General features: G+C 43.4%; 1 protein-coding gene across 19 annotated transcripts in view; it reads right to left on the bottom strand.

Annotated features, from left to right (window-relative positions):
* Positions 1 to 3,347: 3,347 nt before the first annotated feature.
* Positions 3,348 to 25,333, bottom strand: part of Plekha5 (pleckstrin homology domain containing A5) — a 237,595-nt gene continuing 215,609 nt past the window's right edge. For 10 of the 19 annotated variants that reach the window (XM_005003821.4, XM_063238302.1, XM_063238309.1 and 7 more), the window contains 11 exons: positions 24,739 to 24,850; positions 23,786 to 23,832; positions 22,691 to 22,879; positions 21,080 to 21,200; positions 16,875 to 16,993; positions 13,046 to 13,291; positions 12,133 to 12,264; positions 11,451 to 11,575; positions 7,369 to 7,514; positions 5,994 to 6,095; positions 3,348 to 4,211 (listed from right to left, as the gene is read on the bottom strand). In XM_005003821.4, coding sequence (XP_005003878.2) covers positions 6,001 to 6,095; positions 7,369 to 7,514; positions 11,451 to 11,575; positions 12,133 to 12,264; positions 13,046 to 13,291; positions 16,875 to 16,993; positions 21,080 to 21,200; positions 22,691 to 22,879; positions 23,786 to 23,832; positions 24,739 to 24,850 — 1,332 coding nt within the window. In that variant the 3' untranslated portion in view covers positions 3,348 to 4,211; positions 5,994 to 6,000. Of the gene's footprint in view, positions 4,212 to 5,993; positions 6,096 to 7,368; positions 7,515 to 11,450; positions 11,576 to 12,132; positions 12,265 to 13,045; positions 13,292 to 16,874; positions 16,994 to 21,079; positions 21,201 to 22,690; positions 22,902 to 23,785; positions 23,833 to 24,738; positions 24,851 to 25,333 lie in introns of those variants that run through there. The other 9 variants (XM_063238305.1, XM_063238307.1, XM_063238306.1 and 6 more) reach the window with 4 other exon arrangements.

Raw genomic sequence — 25,333 nt, 5'->3', positions numbered from 1 at the left:
AGAGTCACACAAAGGTTCTGGGGACTCTCAGAAGCCCCAGGGTTTTGATCTCCTAAAGCTCCCAATTTGAACTAGGCATGGTGTTGCACACCTATAACCCCAGCCCTCTAGAGGCTGAGGCAGGAGGATTGCTGTGAGTTGGAGGGCAGCCTAAACTACAAAGTGAACTTGAGGTCAGCCTGAATTGAATAGTGAAACCTTGTCTCAAAAAGACCAATATGCAATATGAAAACCATTGTTAAATTCCTATCATATTATTTTGAAAACCTATATAGCTATTGTTGTTCTTTGTTGTTGTCATGGTTATTGTGCTTTTGCTGTTGCTTTTTGATTTATTTGCTTCTTGATTTTTCTGTTATTTTTCTCTTTAAAAAAAAGATAAACTAGGACTAGAGGTCCTATTCAACCCAGCTGTTCACTTTCTGGGTAGCTTTCCAAGAGAATTAAAATCATATCATAGCAAAATATGTGCACCTGTGTTTACAGCAGCATAATTTATAATTGCTACATCTTGGAAACAACCTAAATGCCCATCAATCAAAGGTGGTATTTTTATACAATGAAGTACTACTCAGCCATAAAGAAGGATAAACCTCACTTTTATAGGTAAATGGATGTAACTTGAAACCATACTCATAAGTGAAATAAATCAGACTTGCATGTGTAAACATAGTATTGTCTCACTAGTGTGAGAAGCTGAAACAATATGTGTAATGTATATCTATGTATATAAAAATAGTTAAGGTGGGGCTGGGGATTTAGCTCAGTAGCATAAGCGCCTGCCTTGCAAGCAGGCAATTGTGAGTTACATCCCTGGTACCAATAAAAAAAGAAAAAGTTAAAAAAATAGTTAAGGTAAGCCGGGGGTGGTGGCTCACACCGGTAATCCCAGCACTAGGGAGGCTGAGGTGGGAGGATCATTGCGAGTTCGCGACCAGCCTGGGCTACAAAATGAGCTCAAGGCCAGCCTGAACTGCATAGCAAGACCGTCTCAAAAAAAAAAAAAAAATAGTTAAGGTAGTTACACTACTGATTTCTCCGAGTTCACTGAAGAGAAAACTTGTGCGGGTACTGTTTGGACAACTGAAAGCAGATGTCTTGTTCTCTGGGTGAATGATTTGGGGATGACAGTGCATAGTGTATGTAACATTGCTGCCCCAATTGACATGTTTTGAAATGTTTTCTCTTTTATTTTCTTTTTGAAATAAAATGGATTAAATAAAAAAATGACCTGGGGGCAAATCTCAGTGTGAAGGCCCTGGGTTCAAGCCCCAGTACTGTGAAGCAATTAAATAATAAACAGAACCACCCCAGACTCTCCTCTGCCTGGATGAGGATGGTATGCACACCCGGGAGCCTGTGGGCCTCTAGCACTGAAACCTGGGCTCCTCTCTCCAGGGGGCTTTGGCCCAGAGCATGGAAGGTTCTGGCACCCACCCCAAACCCCTGTGGAATCCTGGCTTTTACTCAGAAAGAAACTTTTTGGCTATTTGTACTTGCCGAAAAGGACCTGAAAGTTGTGCCTACCCAACCTTGTTCAGGTTGGGTTATCTTGTTCAGATTTGGTTTGTGACAGGATCTGGCCTCTCAAACCTGAGACCTCAGCCTCCCAAGTGCTTGGCTGACAGGTGTGTACATCACCCCGTTGCACTCAGCTTTCATTTGTCACTCCCTCTACTTGCATTAGGTGAGTGTGCAGGACTTGAACACAGTGAGAGTCACCAACCTAACAGGACCCTGAGCCCTGGCAACTGTGGAGCAGGTCCACATCGCGTGGCCCCTCAGGATTCTCCAGGCAGAGTGGCCCAGCCTCAAGCTTTCCTGTGTCTCCGGCAGAGGGTGGAACTCGTGAGGTGTGGGGGTGGGGGGTGTTGGTTGCTGGAGGGAAGGCACTGATGGGACCAGGTCTGAGCAGCTGTGCTCCCTTTTACTACAGCCCTGATGAAGGGCCTGGGCTGGGGTAAATCCACGCTGCTCCGCCTGCTCCTGGAAATGTCAGCAAATGTTGCAATTACTCCATGCTCTTCTCTCTCTCTAGGGTCCGTAGGATTCAGGAGATCCTAACAAAGAACATTTTGTTGTTGGTGGTGTTTTGTGGGCAGGGTCTTGCTACAACATAGCTCAGGCTGCAAACTCATGGCGATGCTCCTGCCTCAGCCTCCTGAGTGCTGGGATTACAGGTGTGTGCCACCACGCATGGGTCATCATGTTTTTCCTGTAGGGAAAAGCTAAAAACTTGTGACTGGGGACACCGCTCAATGGCAGATGTTTGCTTAGCAGGTGTGAAGGTCTGGATTTGATCCCCAGAACCATACACAGTGTTGTGTTTATCAGAATAAGACGACACACACAGTCTTGAACATAAAATCCCTGCAAAAAGCCTAAACCAAACCCAAAGAATAAAAGGAAGTTTAGCCCGAACACCTTGCAAGATCTGCAGCAATGATCATCTGACCCCAGGGAAAGGATGAGGGGACATGTCCTGGGTCGTCTCAGATGCGCGGTGCAGATACAGACAGTGACCTTCCCTTTTCCCGCCAACCTGTTTCCAGCCCGCCTGCCTCTAGCTGCGTTTCATGTGCATGTTTCTGCCTGGAGGAGGTGAATTCATATCCATCTGCATGTGGGATGAAACTCAAATCCTCTTTAGCAGAACACCGAAGAGAAAGGAAAGACTGACCAGCGCCTTTTGGTTTGAGCCGCTCTACGCAGGAATCTGAAAGCACGAGAGTTCCTTGTACTCTGGGAACAATATACAACACTGACAAAAGGTTACAGAGGAAAGAAAATGTAATTGATTCTGAAGAGCGTGAACGTCTGCAGAGAATGTACCGGGAGAGAAGCGCTCTAGGGGCTCCTGCTCAGGCTGCAGAGGTTTCCAGCCTGTGGTGGTCGGAATGGAGCTCGTCACTCCTCACACCAGGGGCTGCAGAGCTCCACACTGCGGTCCAGAACTTGGAGACGAGTGCGAATATCGAAGACTTCGCAAAACTGAATTTGCCCATTGGCGATGAGCTAGTACACTGAATAAGTCAGAAGACTCCTACACAGGCCCAATGCCAAGGTCACAGGTAACAGGATTAGGGCCGGCTAGCCCTTTATTCCTGCACCCCAAGTTCCCCCACTGTGAGGCGGGAGGGCCTGCCGGACAGGTCCTTTTGTGCTGTTGTCTAGGATTCTAGGATTAACAGACTACTCTTTTAGAAGTCGTTGAGTCTTTTTTTTTCTGGTGCTGAGCATTGAAGCCAAGACCTTGTGTCTGCTAGGCAAGTGTCTGCCCTGAATTATACCCCCAGTTGTGCCACTTTCCACTTTACATGGGAAGAAAAGAATTCTAATACAAGTGATCTAAGAACATCAACATTTATTTAACATGATAAAAAAGAAATGAGATATGAACATTTGCATTTAAACAACAGTAAGTAGCCTTTAATACATTACATGTGCTCATTGTATAATATATACACAATGAACATAATTACATTTGTACACAGACTAAGTACTGGATTTGAAAACCTGCTTATTGCTGTACACATCTACTCCAATGAAGTAAAAGTCCAGTACTCCAAGATACCTACACTTTTAACTGGTTTTTGTTTTTAAGGAAAGGTAAGTGATAACCTTTGTGTTTAAGCCGATGAGTGGCAGTAACTGCTGACATTGCAATCTGAGAAAGAATTATAGCAGAAAACAGGACATACTTCAGAAATACAGGACATACTAGCAGAAAACAGGACTTTTCTTACTTAGCAGTAAGAAAATGGCACATTTTAAATATATATATAAAATTTTTACAAATCAAGAGTGAAAGAAAGCACTGCAGTAGCCAAAACAAGAGGAAAAAAAAAAGGAAAAAACAAGCTTCATTGGAAATAATAACTTTACCGAAAAGCAAAAAGAAATATAAATTCACCTTGACTTAAAAAACATCAATCTGGAGGTCGGCAACTGAGAAAGCTCGGCGCGAGACTGTAGGCTGAACAGCACCGTTACCTATGGCTGGGGGCGGCCAGCTGGGGCGGAGGCGGCTGGATGGAGTGTGCGTGAGGGCCTTAAAGCTGTTCTGGAAGGAACATCTTCCAGAAGTGATAAAATGATGCTCTGGGGTCAAAAGCATCAGAACTATGAATTTCATAGATTTAAAATATACTGTACAATATCTTCTTACATTGCTGAAGGTCTGTGAGCGGTTTCAGCAGAAGTCAGCGTAGCTGTAAAATAAGACAGAGGAAATTACTGACACCGCAAAGCCAAGAACCACCGCGCCCCAGCGTAACTGACCGAGACCCAGCAACAGCAAAGATAAGCGTGGCCACAAAAATCCTAAAGCAATACAATTAAAGGTCTTTTTTATCACTTCCATGAGTGTAATTCTCAAAGAAAAAATGTGATTAAAGGGCAATTCATAAGAAGAAAATGCACCCAAATTTGTTGCTGAATCCAGCGATCAATGTGGTAAGCAAAGATTTGCATAACTTCACGAAAGCTGCCTATGATGCAGTCCATTTGGACAGCTTTCTTCAGTCCTGCCAGGACTGCTGGCCCAGGCGTCAGGGCTACAGTGCTCGCCCAGCATGTGTGGCCAAGCATGGGTTCCATCCCCAGCATAGCAAGAAAGGGAAAAAAAAGAGGCACAGCATGGAGGCAGTAATATGAGTTTTCTTGTTTGTGGTGGCTACAGGATGTGAGACTAGAAAATACACTGTGTCTCAGTATAATATGTAATAACACTGGTTCAGAAATATAGCAAAAGCAAAAAACCACAAATAAAAAATAAAATAAAACCTACTAACCACGTAAGAAATATGGGAATGTACTGGAGTTTTAATCCTGAACAGCGTTATTAGGAAAGTCTGTGTACAATGAATTGCAATTTATTTGCTGAACCAAAAAGTAAGGGAAAGGCTCTGAGCGTGCAGCTCCTCCCTGAGGCAGGCAGAGGCTGTCTACCGACCGTAGGAGAAATCAGAGGAGCGCAGCGTCTGTCACAGGGTTCGATGCCCTGCAGTAGCAGCGTAAGCACTTAACATGAAGGGGAAGTACAGAGAGGCCAGACACGGGATGCTGGGACATGAGCCCTGTACCCGTGGGGACGCAGCGGGCAGAACACAGCCTTTGCAGGCCCTGGGCAGACCCGACAGGGGAACATCACTCTTCGCAGTAGAAAAAAAAAAGGATGAAAACAAACAGGTGTAAGTGGAAGGAGATCCCAGAAAATAAATAAGACTGGATAAATTCAGTCAAGTTAGTATTTGCACTCGTTTATCTTGAGGGTGTAAAACTGCAAGATGCTGTAAAGTGCTCGGAGTGTGTTTCTGCTGCTTCTACTTATTTCTCAAAGGCTGGTGGCAAACCCGGAGCCCTGAGAGTGCCAACCCGTCACAGACACTGTGAGGGGAGATGCAGGGAAGGCATAAAAATTACTTTTGTATCTCAGTTTTTCTGCAAAGGAAAAAAAAAGTGCTGAAAACTAGGAAATTATAGACAAAACTAAGCAACTTTGTGTGTGTGTGTGTGTGTGTGTATATACTTTTTTTAAAAGCAGAACTGGAGATTGAACCAGGGCCTCATAGACACCAGACGAGTGGTCCCCACTGAGTGACACCCCCACTCGCCTGCAAAGTTTAAAAGTGAGAATCAGGAGTATTCTCACAGCTAGAACTGTGGACTAAAGAACACCATTCAAGAGAACACTCTTCCCTGTCTGCTCGGCTACTCTTAAGAAAATTAATAGAAAAGAAAAGAGATCTTAGCACTTCACCCCGCAGGCTGTATCATAACATGTCTTTGTCCTTTAAAGTCACTAACACACCCTCGTAGCTAAAACCTTGGGGATCCTTGCAGCCAGGGGGCCAGACTGCAGGGCCCTGAGCTCATGCTCTGAAAAGATCACGAGGAGGGTATCCCTGCACCCTTGGGCACTTTGGCTGATGATGACGCAGGACACAGGGACGGTGACAGCAAGAAGGAAGAAGAGGAGACAACGTACGTACTTCCAAGCTACACACACATGAAATGCGAGCCTTCTGTCAGCTGCGGCTGGGCAGACGGAACTGGTGACGCCGAGGACTCGGGTGACGGGGACAGACTTTTCACTGCAACACAGCAAGAGCACAGAGAAGGTCAGCACTGCCGAGCCCGGCACACTGTGCTCAGACCAGCAAGTGCACCTGTGCGTGGGTGCTGTCCTGAGCTGCTGGTGTGCAGTATGAGACTTCCCCTAGTTTGTCTTTCCTTTGAGGTCAGTCCTGAGGCATCTACCTGCTTCTAGTCCTCCTCAGAGCCTCGCTGACTGGTCTTTTCTAGTGCGTGCAGCTCAGTACAGAGTTGTAGATATCACAGACTCAATACCACAACATTCACTCAACCCTGCTGAACAGAAGCTGGTATCAAGAGACAATGGACAGGGGCTGGGGATTTAGCTCAGGGGCATATGCGCCTGCCTTGCAAGCAGGCAGTCCTGAGTTCGATCCCTGGTACCGATGAAAACGAAAAAGACCAAAAAAAGAAAAAAAAAAAAAGAGACAATGGACAGTGCCAACACCTCTACACACTGCCGCACAGGTGTGCATGGGCAGATAAATACATATGTTTGATCTATGTTTGGGAAGCGGAATGCTCTGCCCCAGACCCAGACTCTAAGAGGGACTGAATTTCCTTGCTCTAACCTTCTGCAAAAGACAGGGAGCAGGAGAAGATGGCTGGGAATGAATTTTTGCTTATGAACAGGAGGTGAGACTCCAAATAGGCAATGGTGGTGTGATCCTACTCCACATGCCCACTCTCCAAACTCACAAAGAAAACAACACAGATCTGTGGATGGGTCCAAAAGATGGCAGAAGGGCAGGGCCTGCAGCTCATGGGTACAGTGGGTTCAATCTCCAGCACCTTGCTCGCACAGAGCGGGGAGGAGGAGGCAGCACAGAATGGCTGGTTCTAACATGCTGTGAACAATGATCCAGTATTGAAGAAAATCCAGATGTGGATTAAAGCAGGTGCTACAGTAAACACTTCCATTCTATGAATCTATTTTGTTGTGACACTGGGGATTGAACCTCTGCAAATCTGAGACAGTGTCTCACTAAACCCATGAGTAGTCCTGGCTGGGCTTAAAAGTTGTGATCCTCCTGCTTCAGCCTCCTGGAGTGCTGGGATTACCGTGTGGGCCGCCACAGAGTTTGCAGGATCTCGTGAGAGCAGGCTCAGCATCAGGGCCCTTCGTGCCTTAGTCCACTCCTGCCCACCCCCAGTCCTGGGAAGTCAGCTGCACACAAGGTAATTAAGTGGCTTCCTTTTTAGCATTACCACAGGGAGTTCAGAGCAGGTGTCCATTTACTTACTGGCAGTAAGTAAGTGGGCGGCACCTACCTGTCGACATTTGGTTTTCTCTGAAAGTCCCAGCAGTGGACTCCTGGGAAGTAACCGTATCTGTGTCTTCGAGAGCACCATCCTTCACGTCTTCCTCACAACAGCCCTCTGCTTTATGATTTGGGATTTGCGCCTCATCTTCAGGACTAATGAAAATGCATCAGTATTTTAAAACCGACTATAGAGTATGGCGAATTCTTCTGTCCAGTGTTTTAACCAAACTTTTAACCCTATAGAAAAGATGCCGCTGCTGCCTGCATTTACCATGCGTAGCTCACATCCCATTTTGGATCCCTCCTTCCTTCTCTTTCTTTACTAAACACTGAACATGGGCAGAGCAGAGCAGACGGCACCCGCAGCTGCTGATCCTGTTCCCTCCAAACCCCATCAGACCCAACCCCACCACTGAGCCCAGGGCCTCCCATGTGGTCTGGCAGCTGCCGTACCACAGAGCTCCAGCTCCAGCCCTTCCCCAGACTAACTTAAAGGATGTTCAGATGTGAGTTTTTATGTTCTGAAACAAGCTTTAGTATACAGTCTGGGCTGGCCTTCAGCTGGAGCTCCTCCTGTATCAGGACTTGGAATACAGGCAGGGACCACCACGGCCTCTCAGATGTGACGGGGGGATTTAACTTTTATTTTGTTGGTACTGAACTCAGGACCTGTGTTTACCAGGCAACTGCTATGCCACTGAGCTATATTCCTGGCACTAGGGGAAGTATTCCAATTTTAAAATTTTTATTAGTACATGTTCTTATTAGTACACAGTGTTACATTCATTATGGGGAGGTGGTCAATTTATATAATACATCTTAATTTTTTTAATTGCCTCTTCCTCTCCTATATATAGTACATAAATATTTTAGTAAGCTGCTTTAATTCTTATTCTCTCAAATACCCAGTCAGTAGTCAAATTTTCCTGAGTGTCTCACAATGCAATTTAAAAACCATCAAGTTGGGCATGGTGGCGCATGCCTGTAATCCCAGTATTCAAGAGGCTGAGGCAGGAGGATTGCAATGAGTTCAAGGCCAGTTCTGTCTTCCTAGTAGATCAAGGTCAGCCTGCACTACATGGTGAGACCCTGTCTCAAAAAGAGCAAAAAACAGGGCTGGGGATTCAGCTTGGAGGCATAAGCGCCTGCCTTGCAAGTGTGTGGTCATGAGTTCGATCCCTGGTACCGATAAAAAAGAAAAACACACACACACACACATACAAAAGACCAAAAAACAAACTAAGCCAAACCAAACCAAGGACCATTCACTGTGTTGTCCAGGTCTTTTTGTCTTGCTGTGCAGCCTAAGCTGTAGTAATTCTCCTGCCCCAGCCTCCCAAGTGCTGGGGTTACAGGCACACACCACCATACATGGCTGTCACAAGTCTCTTAAAGTCTATTTTAATCTAAAATAGGCTATATTCATTTTTTCTTTGGTACTTATCTATATAAAAGTACCTTATTTATCTATACTATATAATTTTCCACTCTGTGATGTTTTTTCGTTTTGAGGAAGGGCCTTGCTTTGCAGGCCAAAATGGCCTTGAGCTCGCTGACCCTCCTGTCGCAATCTCCCGAGTGCTGAGGTGGCAGGTGTGTGCCACCTCGCCCAGCCAGGATTTGGAGTCTTGATCACATTTAGGTTTGGGGGTGCCAAGTGATACTTCACTACCTGGGTCACAGGCACTGTCACACTAATGGACTGTCTCTTTTTGTGATGTTACAAATGATCAGTTTCTCTTACACGAGAAACCCAAATATTTTAAGGAATAAAAGCAAAGATGATAGGAAGAGGAAAGAAGACTTTAGGGAGGGAAAAAAGATGTAGGGAAGGGGAGAAGTAGAAGAAATAATGAAGTGACAAGATGTCCATGCAGCAATGCCTGTGACAAATGCAATTACTATGGGTTGCAAACACAGAGCTGTAAAAAGTGATCAGTGATTGGCAGCTCAATTTGTTTATTATTTAGCTCCCTGTGAGACTTTCAGCTAATGGCATTAGCAGCTACTGAATATGGTAAAAACCCATGATTTCCTTTTTAATCTTTTCTATTACTTAAAAACTTTTTTTTTTTTTTTTTGGTACCAGGGATTGAACTCACAACCTTGTGCTTGCCAGGCAGGCACTTAGACCACTGAGCTAAATCCTTGGCTCTTTGTTTTGTTTTTTGGTGCTAGAAATTGAACCCAGCACCTCATGCACACAAAGGAAGCATTTTAGCAGCAAGCTTCATTCAGTTCTAAATCCTTTATTTCAAGAGTCAGTGAAACAATGACTTTCACATCTCTCAGACCTTATTAAACAGAAGTCTTCTGAAAAGAAAGAAATTTCTCAAACTGCTTGGTTACTGCTTATTTGGGAAGAGCAAGATAAACACTGTATCCACCTGGGAATTAAGAGTTGATTCCTTAGCATACTTCAATGTGACTGACATACTGTTTTTTTGTTATTGTTGTTAAAAATTTGTAAGTTAATTAAATTAAAAAAAAAAAGTTTTGTACTAGGGATTGTACTCAAGAGCCTGCACACTGAATTACCTTCCTAACTCTTTGTTTAAAAATTTGAGACAGACTCTTGCCAAGTTGCTGAGTTGTCCCTGCCTGCCCCTGCCTGTGATCCACTCCTCAAACTCCCAAAGCCCTGGGACTTCAGGCATGCGCCTCCCACTTGGGACTTTCCATGTGCTGGCTACATTTGAATCTGTATCTATGTTACTCTAGATTCTTTAAATCAGACACAGCCAAATACTTTTCAAATTCAAACAAGCGTGTGCACCTCCATACTTGGCCAGCATATCTTTTTCTACCATCAGTGATTTTTTCCAAGGATGAGAATGAGGATATGTTCTTAAAAAATACAGCCTAGCTTGTAATGTGGTTCAATTACAGTATGCTTGCCTAGCATTCATGAAGTCTTGGGTACAATCTCCAACACACACACACACAGAAATAGATGTGAAAAATAACAGCAAATCACCGTAACTTCTGGAACCCTCTTATCAGAGAACCTAAACTTCTGATCAGTTTCTATTCCAGCTGCTCAACTATACACTTTATTTTTATTTTTTGTCTTTTTCTTTTTTGTCGGTACCAGGGATCGAACTCACGACTACACACTTGCAAGGCAGGCGCTTATGCCACTGAGCTAAACCCCCAGTCCCTCAACTATATACTTGACCCTTGACGCTGAGTGCTGAGTTATTACCTTTGCTACAACTTACATGCCTTCTGGCATTCATTCATTCATTCATTCATTCATTCATTCATTCATTCAGGTCTTGCTATGTAGTCTAGGTCAGTCTTGAATATGTAGCCCAAACTTGCTATTCTCCTGCCTCAGCCTCTTGGATTATGGACATGTGTCACCACACTTGGCTTTTAGCATTATTTTAATGAGGTATTATCTTAAGTGCTAAGCGTATTTTAAGTGCTATAAATGTGTATTTTCTTAATTAATCCTCACAACACTCACAAAATAAGAGTATGATTCTTCTCATTTTTACAAGTGGAACCTGTAGTTTAGGAAAGTTATGCAAGATCCCACAAATCCTAAGGTGGAACTGGAATCCATCACTTTTGACTCTGAAGTTTCATCTTTTTTTGTTATTTGATTTTTGTAGACAGGGTCCTGCTGTGTAGTTCCGGTTGGCCCTGAACTCACTAGGTATCCCTGGCTAGCCTTGATCTAGTGGTGATCCTCCTGCCTCAGCCTTCGAAGTGCTGGGATTACGGGTGTATGCCACCACATACAGCCTGGAAGCTCATAATTTTAAAGCAGTTCTTCAGCTTTATGAATGGTTTCTTTTGTGGTTTGAATGAGCTCCCTATGTCAAAGGCTTGGTCCCTAAGGCAGCAGTATCCAGACACAATGGGACGCGGAGGGCTCTAAGCTCAGTGAGCTCATAGCTGAACAGCATTACTGGAGGGTGTGGCCTTGAGGCCACATCCCATCTGCCCAGACAGGGTGGAGTGAGACACCATGGACCGACCTCTTAGAAACTATGAGCCAAAAGATTTTTTTTCAAGTTTGTTTCACTCAGGTATTTGGTGGCACTGGTGATAGGTTAACACAGTTCTTTTAATGGTTACCTGTATGTTATATCCTCGGGCATCTTTTCTTTGTTACTTTCTTTATCCTTCACTTCCTCAGAATTCACTCCATTTGGCTCAGGTGTGGAAATTGTTTCAGTAAAAACATATTCGGTTCTTTTAAACTACAGAGTAAGCAGACAAATTTCCTTTTCAAAGCACTTTTATGACATATTAATAAACCTAAAATGATTCTAAAGCTACTTTTTATAATATGATCTACCCCAAATTTATGTACTATTTCAAATATTTACTGACAGTAAAGTTAGATTCAAGTATGTTAAAAATATTAACATTTTTTACTACAAGGATACAAAAAATTATTTGTTCAAAGAGATAATTTGCCTTATTAAGACTCTGCTGTTGGGGTACAATATTCTTTTCTTGTTTTTCCCCCATCCTGGGGACTAAGCCCAGGTTGGCCTTGAACTTGCAACACCCTCTTTTTGCCTCAGTTTCCCAACTAGCTGCAACTGTAGTTGAGCACAATGCCCCATTTGGGATTATTCTTTAATTGGATTATTAATAATTTAGCTTTGATTATGCTCCAAATTTTTCACTAATCTGTATCTTTTGTGGCTAAGATTAAAGGAAACCTATCATTTCACTTAGATATCTGCTTCTATAACTTAAAGGCACATGCTGTAGTCCTCAGACATCCGTTCTGAAATCTTCCCTTTACCTCTTGGCTATAATCCGTATTTTGGGGCTCAGCTTCTTTTAGTCGGACGATTTCTGCATCAGTGTCGTAGTCTGATTTTACGTCATTTTCTCTACTGAAGGTGTCCAGCTCTTTAGCGCTGTCTCTCCGGCTCTGCCCAAAAGACATGATGTTTTTAGACTCCTAGTGGACATGCATGTGTATTCTATAGACAGTGCCTGGAGGTCTGGACAAAGGAAATTCTCTACAAAAAAATCAACACAGGAAACAAGCCCCATTTTCTCCTTTCTCTTTCCCACACTCAGTTTGTGGAATGCACTGGGTCACTTTAATTCCCAATGGCAAGGCCTGTGGGATGGGGGGGGCTCGGGCCAGGGAGGCAGTGGGGCCTGCAGGGACAGATCTGAGAGCAGCAGCTGCAAAAGCTGCGGGATGCTTCACAAAGCTGAAGCTGAGAGGTGACAGTGGTACATATTTTATTGGGAAGGGAAGTGGGGACTGTTCTGGTGACTTGCGCGTCATTTTATACTAGTTGAAAACACTTTTGTCTTCTTATGTCTCTAGCAGACAGTCAAGTTGAACCATTAGCTTTCAGTAAAGAAGATTAAGCCCACACCTGGTAGTGTACAAGACACCCACCCACTCAGGTTGGCACTGCTCCACCACCTCGTCTTTTTGTAGTTCAGGTCAGGCTGGCCTTGAACTTGTGATCCACCCGCCTCAGCCTCCCAACTGCTGGGATGACAGGTGTGCGCCTCCATATCCAGCTGGCTCTGTCCTCTTAAGGTAGAGTCACTGTCATTTACTAAGCTGCCTTAGCTATTATTATGTGAATTAAATAATGACACTATAGCCCACCAGTCCCATAACTGAGTGTGTAAAACTCTAGTGATACCAGACTTTACATGAGGACAATCAGAAACAGCGGGCACACCTGTGGGGCCATGCCCGGGGTCTCCCTCACGCTCAACGGGCTCTGCGAGGAGCTCTGGTCGGCGGCCCCAGCGACAATAGTGACAGTGGCGACAGGAACAGGGCCTGGGACGGTGAGCGCCCGCTTCCTCTCCCGCAAGCAGGCCTGCTGGTGGCGTCGGATGCGCTCCAGCTGCTCTTCCACCGGCATCCTTGGCCGGCTGCTTTCTGCCAGGCACAGCTGCTCCACCGCGCTCCGCGGCCGCTCCTGAAAGAGATGTGCAGGTGAGCAGACAGAGCCGCAGGGGCTGCCAGGTGGCTGTGCGGAGCCGGCGAGGGCTGTCAGCCATCTCTTCCTCCACTGTACTGGGTGATGCAGGGTCTGGGGCACAAAGTGTAGATGGGGACTGGGAAAATGTGCTCTCCTGGTTTAACAGAACACAAACAAAAACAAAAACAGCTATAAAAGGGCTATGGATGCGCTCTGTCCCTAGAACAGGAAAATGCATGAAGCTCAAACTAGCTAGGAGAAAAGGGAGAGTGAGGCACAGTGTTTATGTATGAGATTTTTTTTTAAACTTAAAGGAAGTGTAATGTTTTTAGTGACACATTTGCTGTGAAATAGAAATACCTTCACATATTTCATGGTCAATAATGAAACCATGAAATATTTGTTTTCCATAAACCAGGTTTCATATTTGAACATTTATACATAGCTAATTCTGTTTTTCTTCTAACATTTCATGTTTCTACTACTTTTTTTTTCTTTTGCAGTGCTAGGACGGAACTCAAGATCTTTCCCTCTCCAACATTTGTGTTTGGCTTTGCACTGAACTATATATTCAGTCATTTTTCTTCTTCTTTTGAGACAGGGTCTCGTAACTCACTAATTTGTCCAGGCTGAGTTTGCACTTGCAGGATCCAGCCTCTCAGGATGCTGGGATTACAGGTGTGCAGCACCACACCTAGCCTCACTGTATAAAGATTTAAGAGTTAAAAATAGTAGTCACAATTAAAAATAAAAAATTTCAGCTCATTTAAAATACAAATTTTAAAGTAAACATGGAGAATCCAACCTACAGGTTTTTTTTTTTGTTTTCCGGTTGGAGCAGGCAGGAGCTGACCGAGAATAACAGGTAGGGTCTATAAAACAGGGAAAAAACAGCAAAGGGGTCTCAGTGGGTCTTTTAGCAAATCCTGACTACATGGTACAAAAAACAAACTTTACTAGACTGATTCTCCTGGGAAATAAGCAAAAGTAGGGTAAAAAGAGGGGGAAACCAGATAAAAAAAAGGGACCAAATGGCCTTGGGACCTAGATCAAGAGACTAAAGAGGGAAAGAACTGACAAGCAGGACACAGAGAAAGTCAAGTTCATAAAGTCAAGCTGAGGCAGCCACCCCTTAAAGTGGTAACCTTTAATGCAATACAGCAGAGACATGAGGGGAGAGGGAGAAGCTCTCACACAAGTATGTGTTCACATCTATGCACTGAGATACACACACATACACATGTGTCCACTCAGGTCACTACATTCATCATGGGATTATAGAGTGCAGCAGATATCCATACACCCTGCTCACTCACTCTAAGCTGATCATGAAAAAGGTACCCCCTTGCCAACCTGCTGGCTGCCCCAAAAATAAGATTCTAAAAACATTAGTTCAGAGACAAGTAAACAAATGCAAAGAAGCTGCATGTAGGCCACTGGAAGAGACAACATAAGCAAAGGTGCCAGAAGCCAATCTGGACATGGCAAGTTCCAGGTGGGTGGGTGGGTGACAGGGGGGCCCTTGACCCCTTATAAAAGCAGCCCAAAACCAAGGGCCCATGGGCCCTCTATCTTTCCAGAGCCCCCTACCATTTTTCTTATTAGGGTAGCTATCTACCCCCCATTTGCTTTTCTTCTTTACAAACAAAGCCTTTCACTAATCTTTGTCCCTTTATTTTTTTATTGGGGCTGAGTTTTCAATCCCAGTGGGCAGCTCAGACAGCATACAGTGGTGTCTGTCCCCAAGATATGATATCTTTGGTTTCCTAACTGGAACCAGACATGACATAGGGGTGGGTGACTGGCAATTCCCAAAGAATCCAATGTTTCTGTGACCAAGCAGAAAGCCTGATTCTCTGCTATAATTCTTTTATTGCTACCACGATCTATAAATATATCTGTGCAGTAGCATCCACAGGCCTGAGAATACTGTCACTGTGTAGAATCACACATTACAAAGAGCTCAAACAGAAGCCAGTGCATATCTGTAACCCTAGAACTCAGGAGGCTGATGCAGGAAGACTGCTGTCAGTTAGAGGCCAATAGGGAGTTCAAGACTAGCTGGAGCTATGTTGTGAGACTGTGGTCTCAAAAAACCAAAAACCAAACCAAACCAAAACAAGTATATCAAAGAGAAGGAAAAGGAAAGTGAAAAATCTTATTTTTTTTTTTTTGTGTCTTTTTCTTTTTTATTGGTACGGGGGATCGAACTCACGACTCCCTGCTTGCAAGTCAGATGCTTATGCCGCTGAGCTAAATCCCCAGCCCCAAGTGAAAAATCTTTATGTGCAGAATAGATGATGATTTTCACTTATTTACAATCTTCCTTTACAAAAATAAAAAAGAACAAGGTGTGGTGGCTGTGCTGTAGTTTTAATAGCTACTCAGGAGGCTGAGGCAGGAGACTCAATGAAGTCCAGGAGCTCTAGACAATATAGCAACATATATTCTCTGTCTGACACACACAGAACAACAACCACAATCAAAAATCCCTTCCAAATTAAAAAAAAAAAAACTCTACAAATTAACTGAAAGGGTGACTACTTTAGCACATTCCTACCATTTTTATTTCCCCATTTACTGGGTGCTGGGCCCTCCTGCATACTAGGCCAAGTGTTCTATCACTGAGCTACATCCCCTGCCTTTCTGTTAGTTTTGGTAGCAACAAATAGATGTTATGTTCCTCACAAAAGATTTTGTTTTGCTGGGGATTTTTTCTGCTTAATGGCATTAAGTGCCTGCCTGGCAAGCATGAGGTCATGAATTTGATCCCCGGTACCAAAACAAAAATGTTTTTTTCTGTTCTACATTCTATGCGTATGTGAAAATGTTGTCACACTGCAACTTCCTTTTCCAAGTTATCATGCTGTACACAACCGCGTTCATTTTAAAATCTGTATTCATTAAACAGAGAAAGAATGCCTTAATGGAGCGGCATTTAGCAGTTTGAAATTACTGTTGGGCTGAGAATTTTGTGTATTTGTGTTATTATTTCTATGTGACTGTCATATTATATTTTATTTGAATACCATCCATTAAGAAAGGCTTAGCCAGGTACTGCAGAGCACATGGGTCATGCCAGCTGCTCAGGCAGCTAAGTGGAGCAAGCACAAGGTCAAGGCCACCTGAGCAGCTGGCCCTTCACCGTGTAACTTCTCTGCTAAGGGCAGGTGAGCACTTTCTCCCAGCACCCGTGTTGCTGATCAAGGCTTCTCCTGGACTACAATCATGTAACTACGTGAAGTCTATGTTTTCCTCTGCAGTGTTGGGGTTATGCAGAAGTCTTGCTTCAGTACTGAACACAGACTTAAAATAAGAGCAATCCAGTGAACTCAGGCCTTCACACTGAGCTACACTCCCAGAGTCTTGCTAAGCCCTGGGGCTACCCAGGCTGGGCTCCAATTTATGATCCATCTGCTTCAGCCTCCCAGAGTGCTGGGATTATAAGTACAGGTGACTATGCCTGACCACTATTTTTTTGTACTGGGGATGAAAAACAAACCAAACAACTACACAATAATGGAAAGACAGCAGAGAGAAGCAGGTCTGAGAATGCAAAAGTTTGCATCTACATGTATACCGTTCTGAGGTCCAGCATCTTCTTAGTTTTCCTCAGGGTCACATATGAGGCAATTGTTGAGGATTCAGGTGTTGGTGACTTTGTTCTGGGAGGGACAACACCAACAGGAAAGTGGGAGCCTAGAAACAACACAGCAATAAGTTGTAAGAAACGCATGTATGTGATGACTTTCTTCTGACTGGGTTTTTGTTTGTGTATTTTCCAAGTCGCTGGCAGTGGTAGCTGAGTGCTGGCCTTGGAGATGCACCCCTGGCTGTCCTGAGGCTTCTTGATTGTTGGCAAAGATCAGAAGACAGCCAGCAATACCACTGGACAAACTGAGGGTTACATTTACTAAGAGTTTTCTTTCTGCAGTATTAAGAATCAAACCCACAGGCACATGCTGACAGTTTTAAAGATTTAGCAGATGATAAAGAAATGAATTCTACAGAAAGCATTTATTTGGGGGTTTTGGGGGTAGTGGAAACTGAGCTCAAGACCTTGCACTTACCAGGCAGTGCTGCGTCGCTGAGCTATATCCTGGACCCCAGAATGTGCTTTCTACTTGCATGGCTCCAGTGCCAGCATCACGCCACCAGTCAGTCTAATACACCTTTTTTTTTATTGGTACCAGGGATTGAACTCACGACCATGCGCTTACAAGGCAGGAGCTTATGCCGCTGAGCTAAATCCCCAGGCCCAGTCTAATACATTTATATGCGACAAGCGAGGGCCCAGATGGACTAAGTGATTTACATGTATCTTTAGTTTGATTTTTATTTATTTATTTATTTTTTTACATCTTGAGACAGAGTATCATTCAGTTGCCTAGGCTGGCCAACTCATCCTCCAAAGCACCTGGAATTGCAGGTATGCCCTGCCCCCCCCCCACGCTGTCTACACAATTTCCATAAAGCATCCACTAACAATGCCAGCAGTAGTGGACTACAGGTCACTGCCATGGTGTGAGTAAGTGTGCCCTAAAGAGCCATGTGTCGCCAAACGCTGGGCATGTAGCCAGGATGCTGCTGAAGAGGTGGAGTGTGGGGGTGGGGGTCCCCTGTCACATGGTTCAGTCCAGCCATCCCACGCTGGGTTTCCCACGTCTCACAGGCCCTCAGCACTGAGTCCTTGGACTGCACAGACCAGGAGAGTTTGTCGCAATGCACTGGGCTCAGTTTGGCATAATTTCTATGGGACAGTTGGCTTGGGAATACACATTACTTCAGTTCCCTTTTACTGATCAGCACAGAGCAATCCCTGCTGACCAGTACAATGTCTGACTGGTTTTCATGAGTATAAGTATTCAGAGATAAATTCTGTAGTTGAAATATATGTGAGAGACAAAGTGTCCAACCGATCCAAAAAAAAATCTACCCACTTAGTCATCACTCAGTTTAAGAACTGCCTGTACTGGCTGGGTGTTGCAGTATGTACATATAATCCCAACACTTGGGAAGCTGAGGCAGGAGGATTGTCATGGGTCTGAGACCAGCCTGAGCTACAAAGTGAGTTCAAGGCCAGCTTGAACTGCAGAGCCAGGCCCTACCTTAAAAACACACCATAAATAAATACATAGATAAAACTGTGATATTTGTTATGCCTTTCTCTTGCTAAGCATCTTTTATTAAAGAGGTATTAGCTATCACCTCTGAATTTCTAGAAAATATTCCATTCTGTTTTGTCTATTTTAAACCTTAATTATATATGGAATCACAGTCTGTATTATGTACGTTTCTGAAATCTGATGTTTGCACTCAACATAAGATTCAATTTTTGGTAGCTTTAAAAGTTTCAAATGTGTCAATAAACACCATAAAGTTAGTTGTATTTTTAATTTTAATTCATACTGATAAATCTTTTGTCAGTTTTTTTTCCCCCAGTATTTAAGAACACAAGGCTTTCACACTCAACTGTATCTCTATTTTTTTTTGGTATTAGGAATCAAACTCGCAACCTTACACTCACCAGGAAGGCACTTACGCTGCTCAGCTAACTCTCCAGCCCTTAAAAGTATTTTTAAAATTTGAGACAGGGTCTGGCTACATTGCTAGGTTGTCCAGGCTGGGCTTGAACTTGTGATCTTCCTGCCTTAGCCTCACAGAGTACTGGTTTTTTTCTTTTTCTTTTGGTGCTGAGGATTCATCAGGTGCCCACCAGCCAAGTGCTCCATTACTGCACTATATATCCCCAGCCTGACCACCTTTGCTTTTTATTTTTAAACAAGGATTCAACATGTAGTTCAGGCTGTCTTTGAACTTACTGGTAGGCCAGTCTGGCCTCAAATTTGTGATGATTCTCCTGCCTCAGCATCCCAAGTGCTGGGATTACAGGCATATGCCATCACATCCAGCTGATGATCCCTTTTAATTGAAGCATTTAGTTCAATTTGTTGTAATTTCTGATATATATATATATTTTTTGCTTTGGATTTTCTTTACCTTCCACTTGTTTCTCTGTCTTCCTCAGGATTGTTTCCCTGTCATTCTATTTGCCTCCCTAGTAGTTTGGAAGCTGAACAGCGTCTTTTTTTAATCTTATACTCTAGCACGCATATGAAAACTTACTAAAGTCTGATGTTATTCAAGATCTCCATCTTCCTCCCTGAACAAAAACCTTACCAACCAACCTCTTTCTGGTATATGTGCTATTGTTTCAGATTTAGCTTAATATAGCTATATATATATATTTAATTTGACACCATTCAGGCTGCAGTCACTTGGTATACAGTTCAGACTGGCCTCAAACTCACTATGTAGCCCAGGCTGGCCTTGAATTCATGGTGACTCACCTGCCTCAGCCTCCCAACTTTTGGGAGATATGTGTCACCAGAACCAACTTATATGACTTTTTTTTTTTTTGTCTTTTTCGTTTTTATCGGTACTAGGGATCGAACTCACAACTGTCTGTTTGCAAGGCAGGCGCTTATACCGCTGAGCTAAATCCCCAGCCCTTATATGACGTTTTAAATCCTAAAATAAACTGCACCTGGGATCATGCTATTAGCTGATATCTAGAACATGTTTAAATTTTCATACTTCTAAGAATGTCTTTATAGCTTCTCTTTCTTTCTTTCTCTTTTTGAGACAAGACCTTGCTATGCAGTTCAGGTTAGCACTGAACTCACTCTGTAGCCCAGCCTTCTAGGGTTTCTCTTCTTTAGCCTCCCGCAAGCTGGGATTACAGGCATGCACCACCACTCCTGGACTTGTAGCTTTTCTTTCTTTTTTTTAGTACCGGGGATCAAACTCTTGACCTTGCACTTGTCACGTAGGCGCTTGTGCCACTGAACTAAACCCCCGGCCCTCAGCTTTTCTTTTTTTTTTCTTTTAACTTTTTAGCAGTACCGGGGATCAAACTCATGACTGCCTGCTTGCAAGGCAGGTGCTTATGCCGCTGAGCTAAATCCCCAGCCCCTCAGCTTTTCTTTTAAACAGTAGTCCAGTTAAAATTTTACATATTGGCCAGGCATGGTGGCACCTGGAGGATCATAGCAAGTTTGAGGCCAGTCTGGGATACATTGCTGGGTTCAAGGACAGCCTAAGTTACAGAGCAAGACCTGGTCTAAAAACAAAAAATCAAACAAATAAAAAAAACTTAAATACAGAGAAAACCTTACAAAATGGAAACTTTCAAAAAACCTGTCAGACATTTCTCAATATAAAACCTAACCTGATCTTCAGTCTTTGTCTCACTTGAGATAAATATTATACAACTATGCAGATGTTTAAAAGCAGTATACTTCAATGTGGTGGTACATGCCTGTAACCCTGGCACTGGGGATGCTGGGGCAGAATAATCACTGTGAATTTGAGGCCAGCCCGGGCTACATAGCAACACCTTGGTTTAAAAAAAAAAAGGCAGTACCACTTCCACTTCACTGGGGTGATGTGCATGGTTTATTGATGATACTATCTTCCCACTAGTTGACAATTTCTTGAATCAGGCCCTCATGAGTCCAGAGGTTTCAGATAAAGATTATACACTTGCATATGTATCAGGACAGCATGTAAACAAAAGGAAATTGAGCATGGTGGCATACACCTGTAATCCCAGCACTCGGGAAGCTGGGACAGGAGAATCCTTGTGAGTTTGAGACCAGCCTGAACTGCATAGCAAGACCTTGTCTCAAAAAGACAAAACAACCCCAAACAAACAAACAAACAAACACACACACACCCCGAAAGGAAACACGAAAGGAGATACAACATATGTCAAGTGCTGACCTTTGACAGCTGGACTTTCCGTCTCTGACACAGGCTCCGATTTTTCTTCCCCATTTGACTCATCAACTTCTGCCACAGTTGTTAGCTCAGGCTCACTCTTGTAGAGTCTGTAATCTGGACCCTTCAAAGAAAGGCATGTCATTAAAAAAAAGAAAGCGATTTCTTTTAGAATGCTTACCTTTAAATACTCAACACCTCTAAACATTCAAGTCAAGTTCTAAAAATTAAAAACCCTGCTTGGACAGAGTGTAACTAATATGTATGTGACCACTATGTAGAAAAAAATGGGATTTTTGTTCCCTTTGTTTAAATTTGATAGGATGTCATTTGTTGATCTCTGTGCTTTTTTGGTGTGTGTGTGCTAGGAATTGAACTCAGGACCTTGCACTTGTCAGGAAGGTGCAGGGCCGCTGAGCTATACTCCAGGGCTTTTTACTTTTTTGAGACAGGGTCTTGCTATCTATGTAATCCAAGTTGGCCTCAAACCCACAGTGATTTTCCTCCTCAGTCTCCTGAGTGCTGAGATTACAGGTGTGTATCATCCCTCCTGGCAAGATTTTTAACTAGCAAACTTGTTTTAAACTTAAGGCTTCTGCCCTTCATCAGCAGTCTTTTGGGGGGTGGGTGGCACTGAGCCTGGCCCTGCATGGACTCTGTCATAGACCTGCCACCCCAGCCCCAGAGCAATTTTTTATCATGGCGCCACTGAGGTGAAAAGAATTAGATGATCCAATATATTTTTATTTAGAAGGTGGTGAGGTTCACCCCAGTGCTAAATTTTTGTCAGAGAACATTAACATTTTATTCTCAAAATTAGGTCCTTTTTTTTTTTTTTTTTTGGTCTTTTTCGTTTTTATCGGTACCAGGGATCAAACTCACAACTGGCTGCTTGCAAGGCAGGTGCTTAGGCAGCTGAGCTAAATCCCCAGCCCGTTTTGTTTCTTTTACTCTTCTCCTTGCTTATTATATTTCAGATTTGTTTACCCAACTCCAAACTTTTTATCACCCCTTCTTTCTTTCATGGTTGTGGGGGGCAGAAACCAGGCCCTTCACCCTAATGAACTACACCCCAACCCCTTTTTTGGTATTTTTGAGACACAGTTTTGTGAAGTTGATAAGCAGCCCTGCCTGGGCTCAACCTTGCGGTCCTCCTGCCTCAGCTTCCTGAATGCTGGGCCACACCTGTATTTTCAGTGTCCAGTTTAACACCTCCCTGTGGCCACATCCACATCTTTGAACAGTTTTTCTAGTCCAACCTCTCCAGTCCTAACCCTTGTGCCATTCCCAGTAAAATCTATTTTTTTCTCTTCTTTCTGATATGGGAGATACAAATTTCCCTCTAGTATTCTGAAATAATATATTTAAAATATGGCTCCTTCAACAGGATACCCCTTTATGAAAAAAAGTTATGAAATATTAAAAGTCATGAAACTATTAAAAAGTAAGAATGGTAAAACCAAAAAAGGAAAAACACAAACAATAAAGTAATGTAGAAACAGAAAAGCACCGGCTACACGTGGGGTTATAATGAAAACAAGCTCGGGTATAAAGCAATCTCCCACGAGCGAGCGGGCAGGCTGGGCGGGTCGGCGTGGCCTGGCAGCCACTTACACAGTGAGCTCCATTTCTCGGGTGCCCTTGCACCTGGCGAGGCTTCTGGTCTTCCGGCAGATGCACGGGGCCCCTGCTATAACAGAGCAAGGAGCTGCTGTCACTGGGCAGAGGGGGGGCTATGGGAGGCTGCTCTGTACAGTCATAGGACCGAGGAAGTGGAGGACGAGGTGGGGCTACTTCCTCTTCCTAAAGATTGTAGAACAGTCACCTTGTTTAGATAAGCAGATTGAATTAAGCACGTCGCAATTCTTTGCAATGGTACATCAATGTAAACGGACTTTACAATACTTAAAGGGACACTGCCAAGCCAAAAATCTCATACGGAAAAGTACCAACTGAAATTTTTTTAATGATAGCTAATAATTTGGTTTTAATCTGGCCGCATACATTTTTTCCCCTATAAAACATAGGCCAGCTTAATTTTGAAACTCAGTGCTACAAAAAATTATCGTGTCAAACTACTTTGCTTTAAAAAGAGAAGAATTAAAGCCTCGCTCTCCTTTCTGCAATTTTTTTGATGCACAGAAGCAAAACTATTAATTTTATTTTATATTTGAAAGTAATTGTGACTAAAAGAACAAAACTTTTGTCTTTCTAAAATGCATCATCAGGCTTCAGTAGTTTTTATTCCCTCCTGTAATTTGTAAGAGAAGAAAAGAGAAACATTTGCTTTGGCTTTGGCTTCAAGACCACAAGTGCTTTCAACGAGGTTGACAGTATCTCTTTATAGTGGTAATTCCTTTATGCCATGCACAACACAGAACCAACTTAGCTATCAATCATTCTACAAATTGTACAAAGTAGAAGAAATCACTGTAAGTATTCAAATTACAGAAAGTACCACAGTGTTAAAGTTCTAACAGATGAAAAAAATAGTGTTTCAATATTCTTTTGCATTAATGAAAGAAAAACTATGTTAGAAGCACCATTATTAAACCAATAAAATTTCAACATTAAAAAACTTCAATATACTTAAAAAGTATTTGTGGATAGAAGAACAAAGAAGACTTCATTACTTTTTTTTACTTCATTACTTCTAATTCATGTGTTACACATTTAAAATTTACAGCCAGAAAATCCACCCAAACTTACCTCATTTTTGTACTTAACTGTTGTGAAAGGTTTTGATCCTGCCATTCCTATTGGACAAAATTAGAAAGATAACTATACTAAATACATCTTTCTAATGTACGGAAATAATTTCATTTCACTTATTTTAAATGAAGCCTTCAGTTTTGAGCCCCTTAATTATTAAAAATTTCAGAATTTGAGAACAATTACATTTGAAAATACAAACTGAAATATTTAACTGAAACAAAGTGTATGGTGAAGTGAGTTTTCGCGAACAACGGTATACGCACAGTTACATATAATCTTGTAGGAAGACAATCTGGCTGTATCAGAAGGAAGACTAAGTGGTCAGTGTTCCCCTTGGAATCCAGTGAGGCCTAGCAAGCATGCCCTGGTACGTGTAACGACGTGCACTACAGGATGGCTACGGCAGCAACACCGCACAAACGCCAGGGAACCGCTCAGGGCCGGTGAGCCGCACGGCGCATGCTCTGTAGCGCGCTCTAGGGCAGTGTGTGTGTGTGTGTGTGTGGGGGGGGGGCGCATGCTCTGTGGCAGTATGGGGGGGGGAGGAAGCGCTGGGCTGGCGGGGAGGGGCGGGGCCTCGGACTCAGAAGGGCGGGGCTCAGGGAAGCACCTGCCTAGGTATAGTAGTGCAAAGCTCCGCTCCACACTGGCACTGGGAAAAACGAACTGCAGAGGAGAGTGGAGAAAAGAACTAAAGCCACAGCCCGCACAGGTTATAGTTACACACACAGAGCAATGATTATTTTCGTATGAATGCAGCTAGCGGAGCTATTGCTCTTATACGTTCTGTATTCATGTTATAAGCAGTGACTGTGTTCTTACACAAAAACACATTAAATAAAAATAAAAGTTAAAAAAAATTAAATGGCAAAAGAAATCCAACTATGTGTCACCTGTTTGGGCACGGCAATGGACAGTGGTCGCGCATACCCAAGGGGTGCACTCACCGGCCTCGGCGGCACCTCGCAGCTGTTTATGCTGGCTGAGCCCCTCCACCACGTCCTGGATCCGCCAGAGCTCCTTCTGCAGCTGCGCGCGCTCCAGGCCCGCAGCCTCGCTCTGTGAGGGAAACCACCAGGTCACGGGCAGGAAAAAGCCAGAAACAGTTTCACCGATGAAAAAAAAGTCCCACTGATAATTTATCTATAATTCAGCCAGGTGCGGTGGCTTACGCCTGCAATGTCCGCACCGGAGGCGAAGGTAGGAGGCTCACTGGGAGTTAGAGGCCAGCACAGGCTGCAGTGTGCAAGGCCAGCTTGGAGTATCCAGGGAGACCTTGTCTCGCAACCACCACCACCACAAATACAATATGTAACAAGAGTATGCATGTTTGTAATGCTTAAAATACTTCCCATTTGACCTTTTAGAGAAAACTGCCAATCTCCCACAGCAGCATAGATAACTAAGGTTTTTACAGGTGTATTTACTACCTAATGTTTTGCTGTTTTGTTTTTTGACACAAGCTCTTACTACACAGTTTAGGCTGGCCTAATTTTTTTTTTTTTTGGACAGGATTTCGTATGTAGTCCAGGCTGGCCTTGA

The sequence above is a fragment of the Cavia porcellus genome, unplaced genomic scaffold (assembly GCF_034190915.1).
Source record: "Cavia porcellus strain 051 isolate PalLab524CR breed Dunkin Hartley unplaced genomic scaffold, mCavPor4.1 scaffold_27, whole genome shotgun sequence".
In the NCBI taxonomy this organism is placed as follows: domain Eukaryota; kingdom Metazoa; phylum Chordata; class Mammalia; order Rodentia; family Caviidae; genus Cavia; species Cavia porcellus.
The sequence above is the reverse complement of the archived record's forward strand: the minus strand, read 5'-3'. Positions and strand labels throughout refer to the sequence as shown.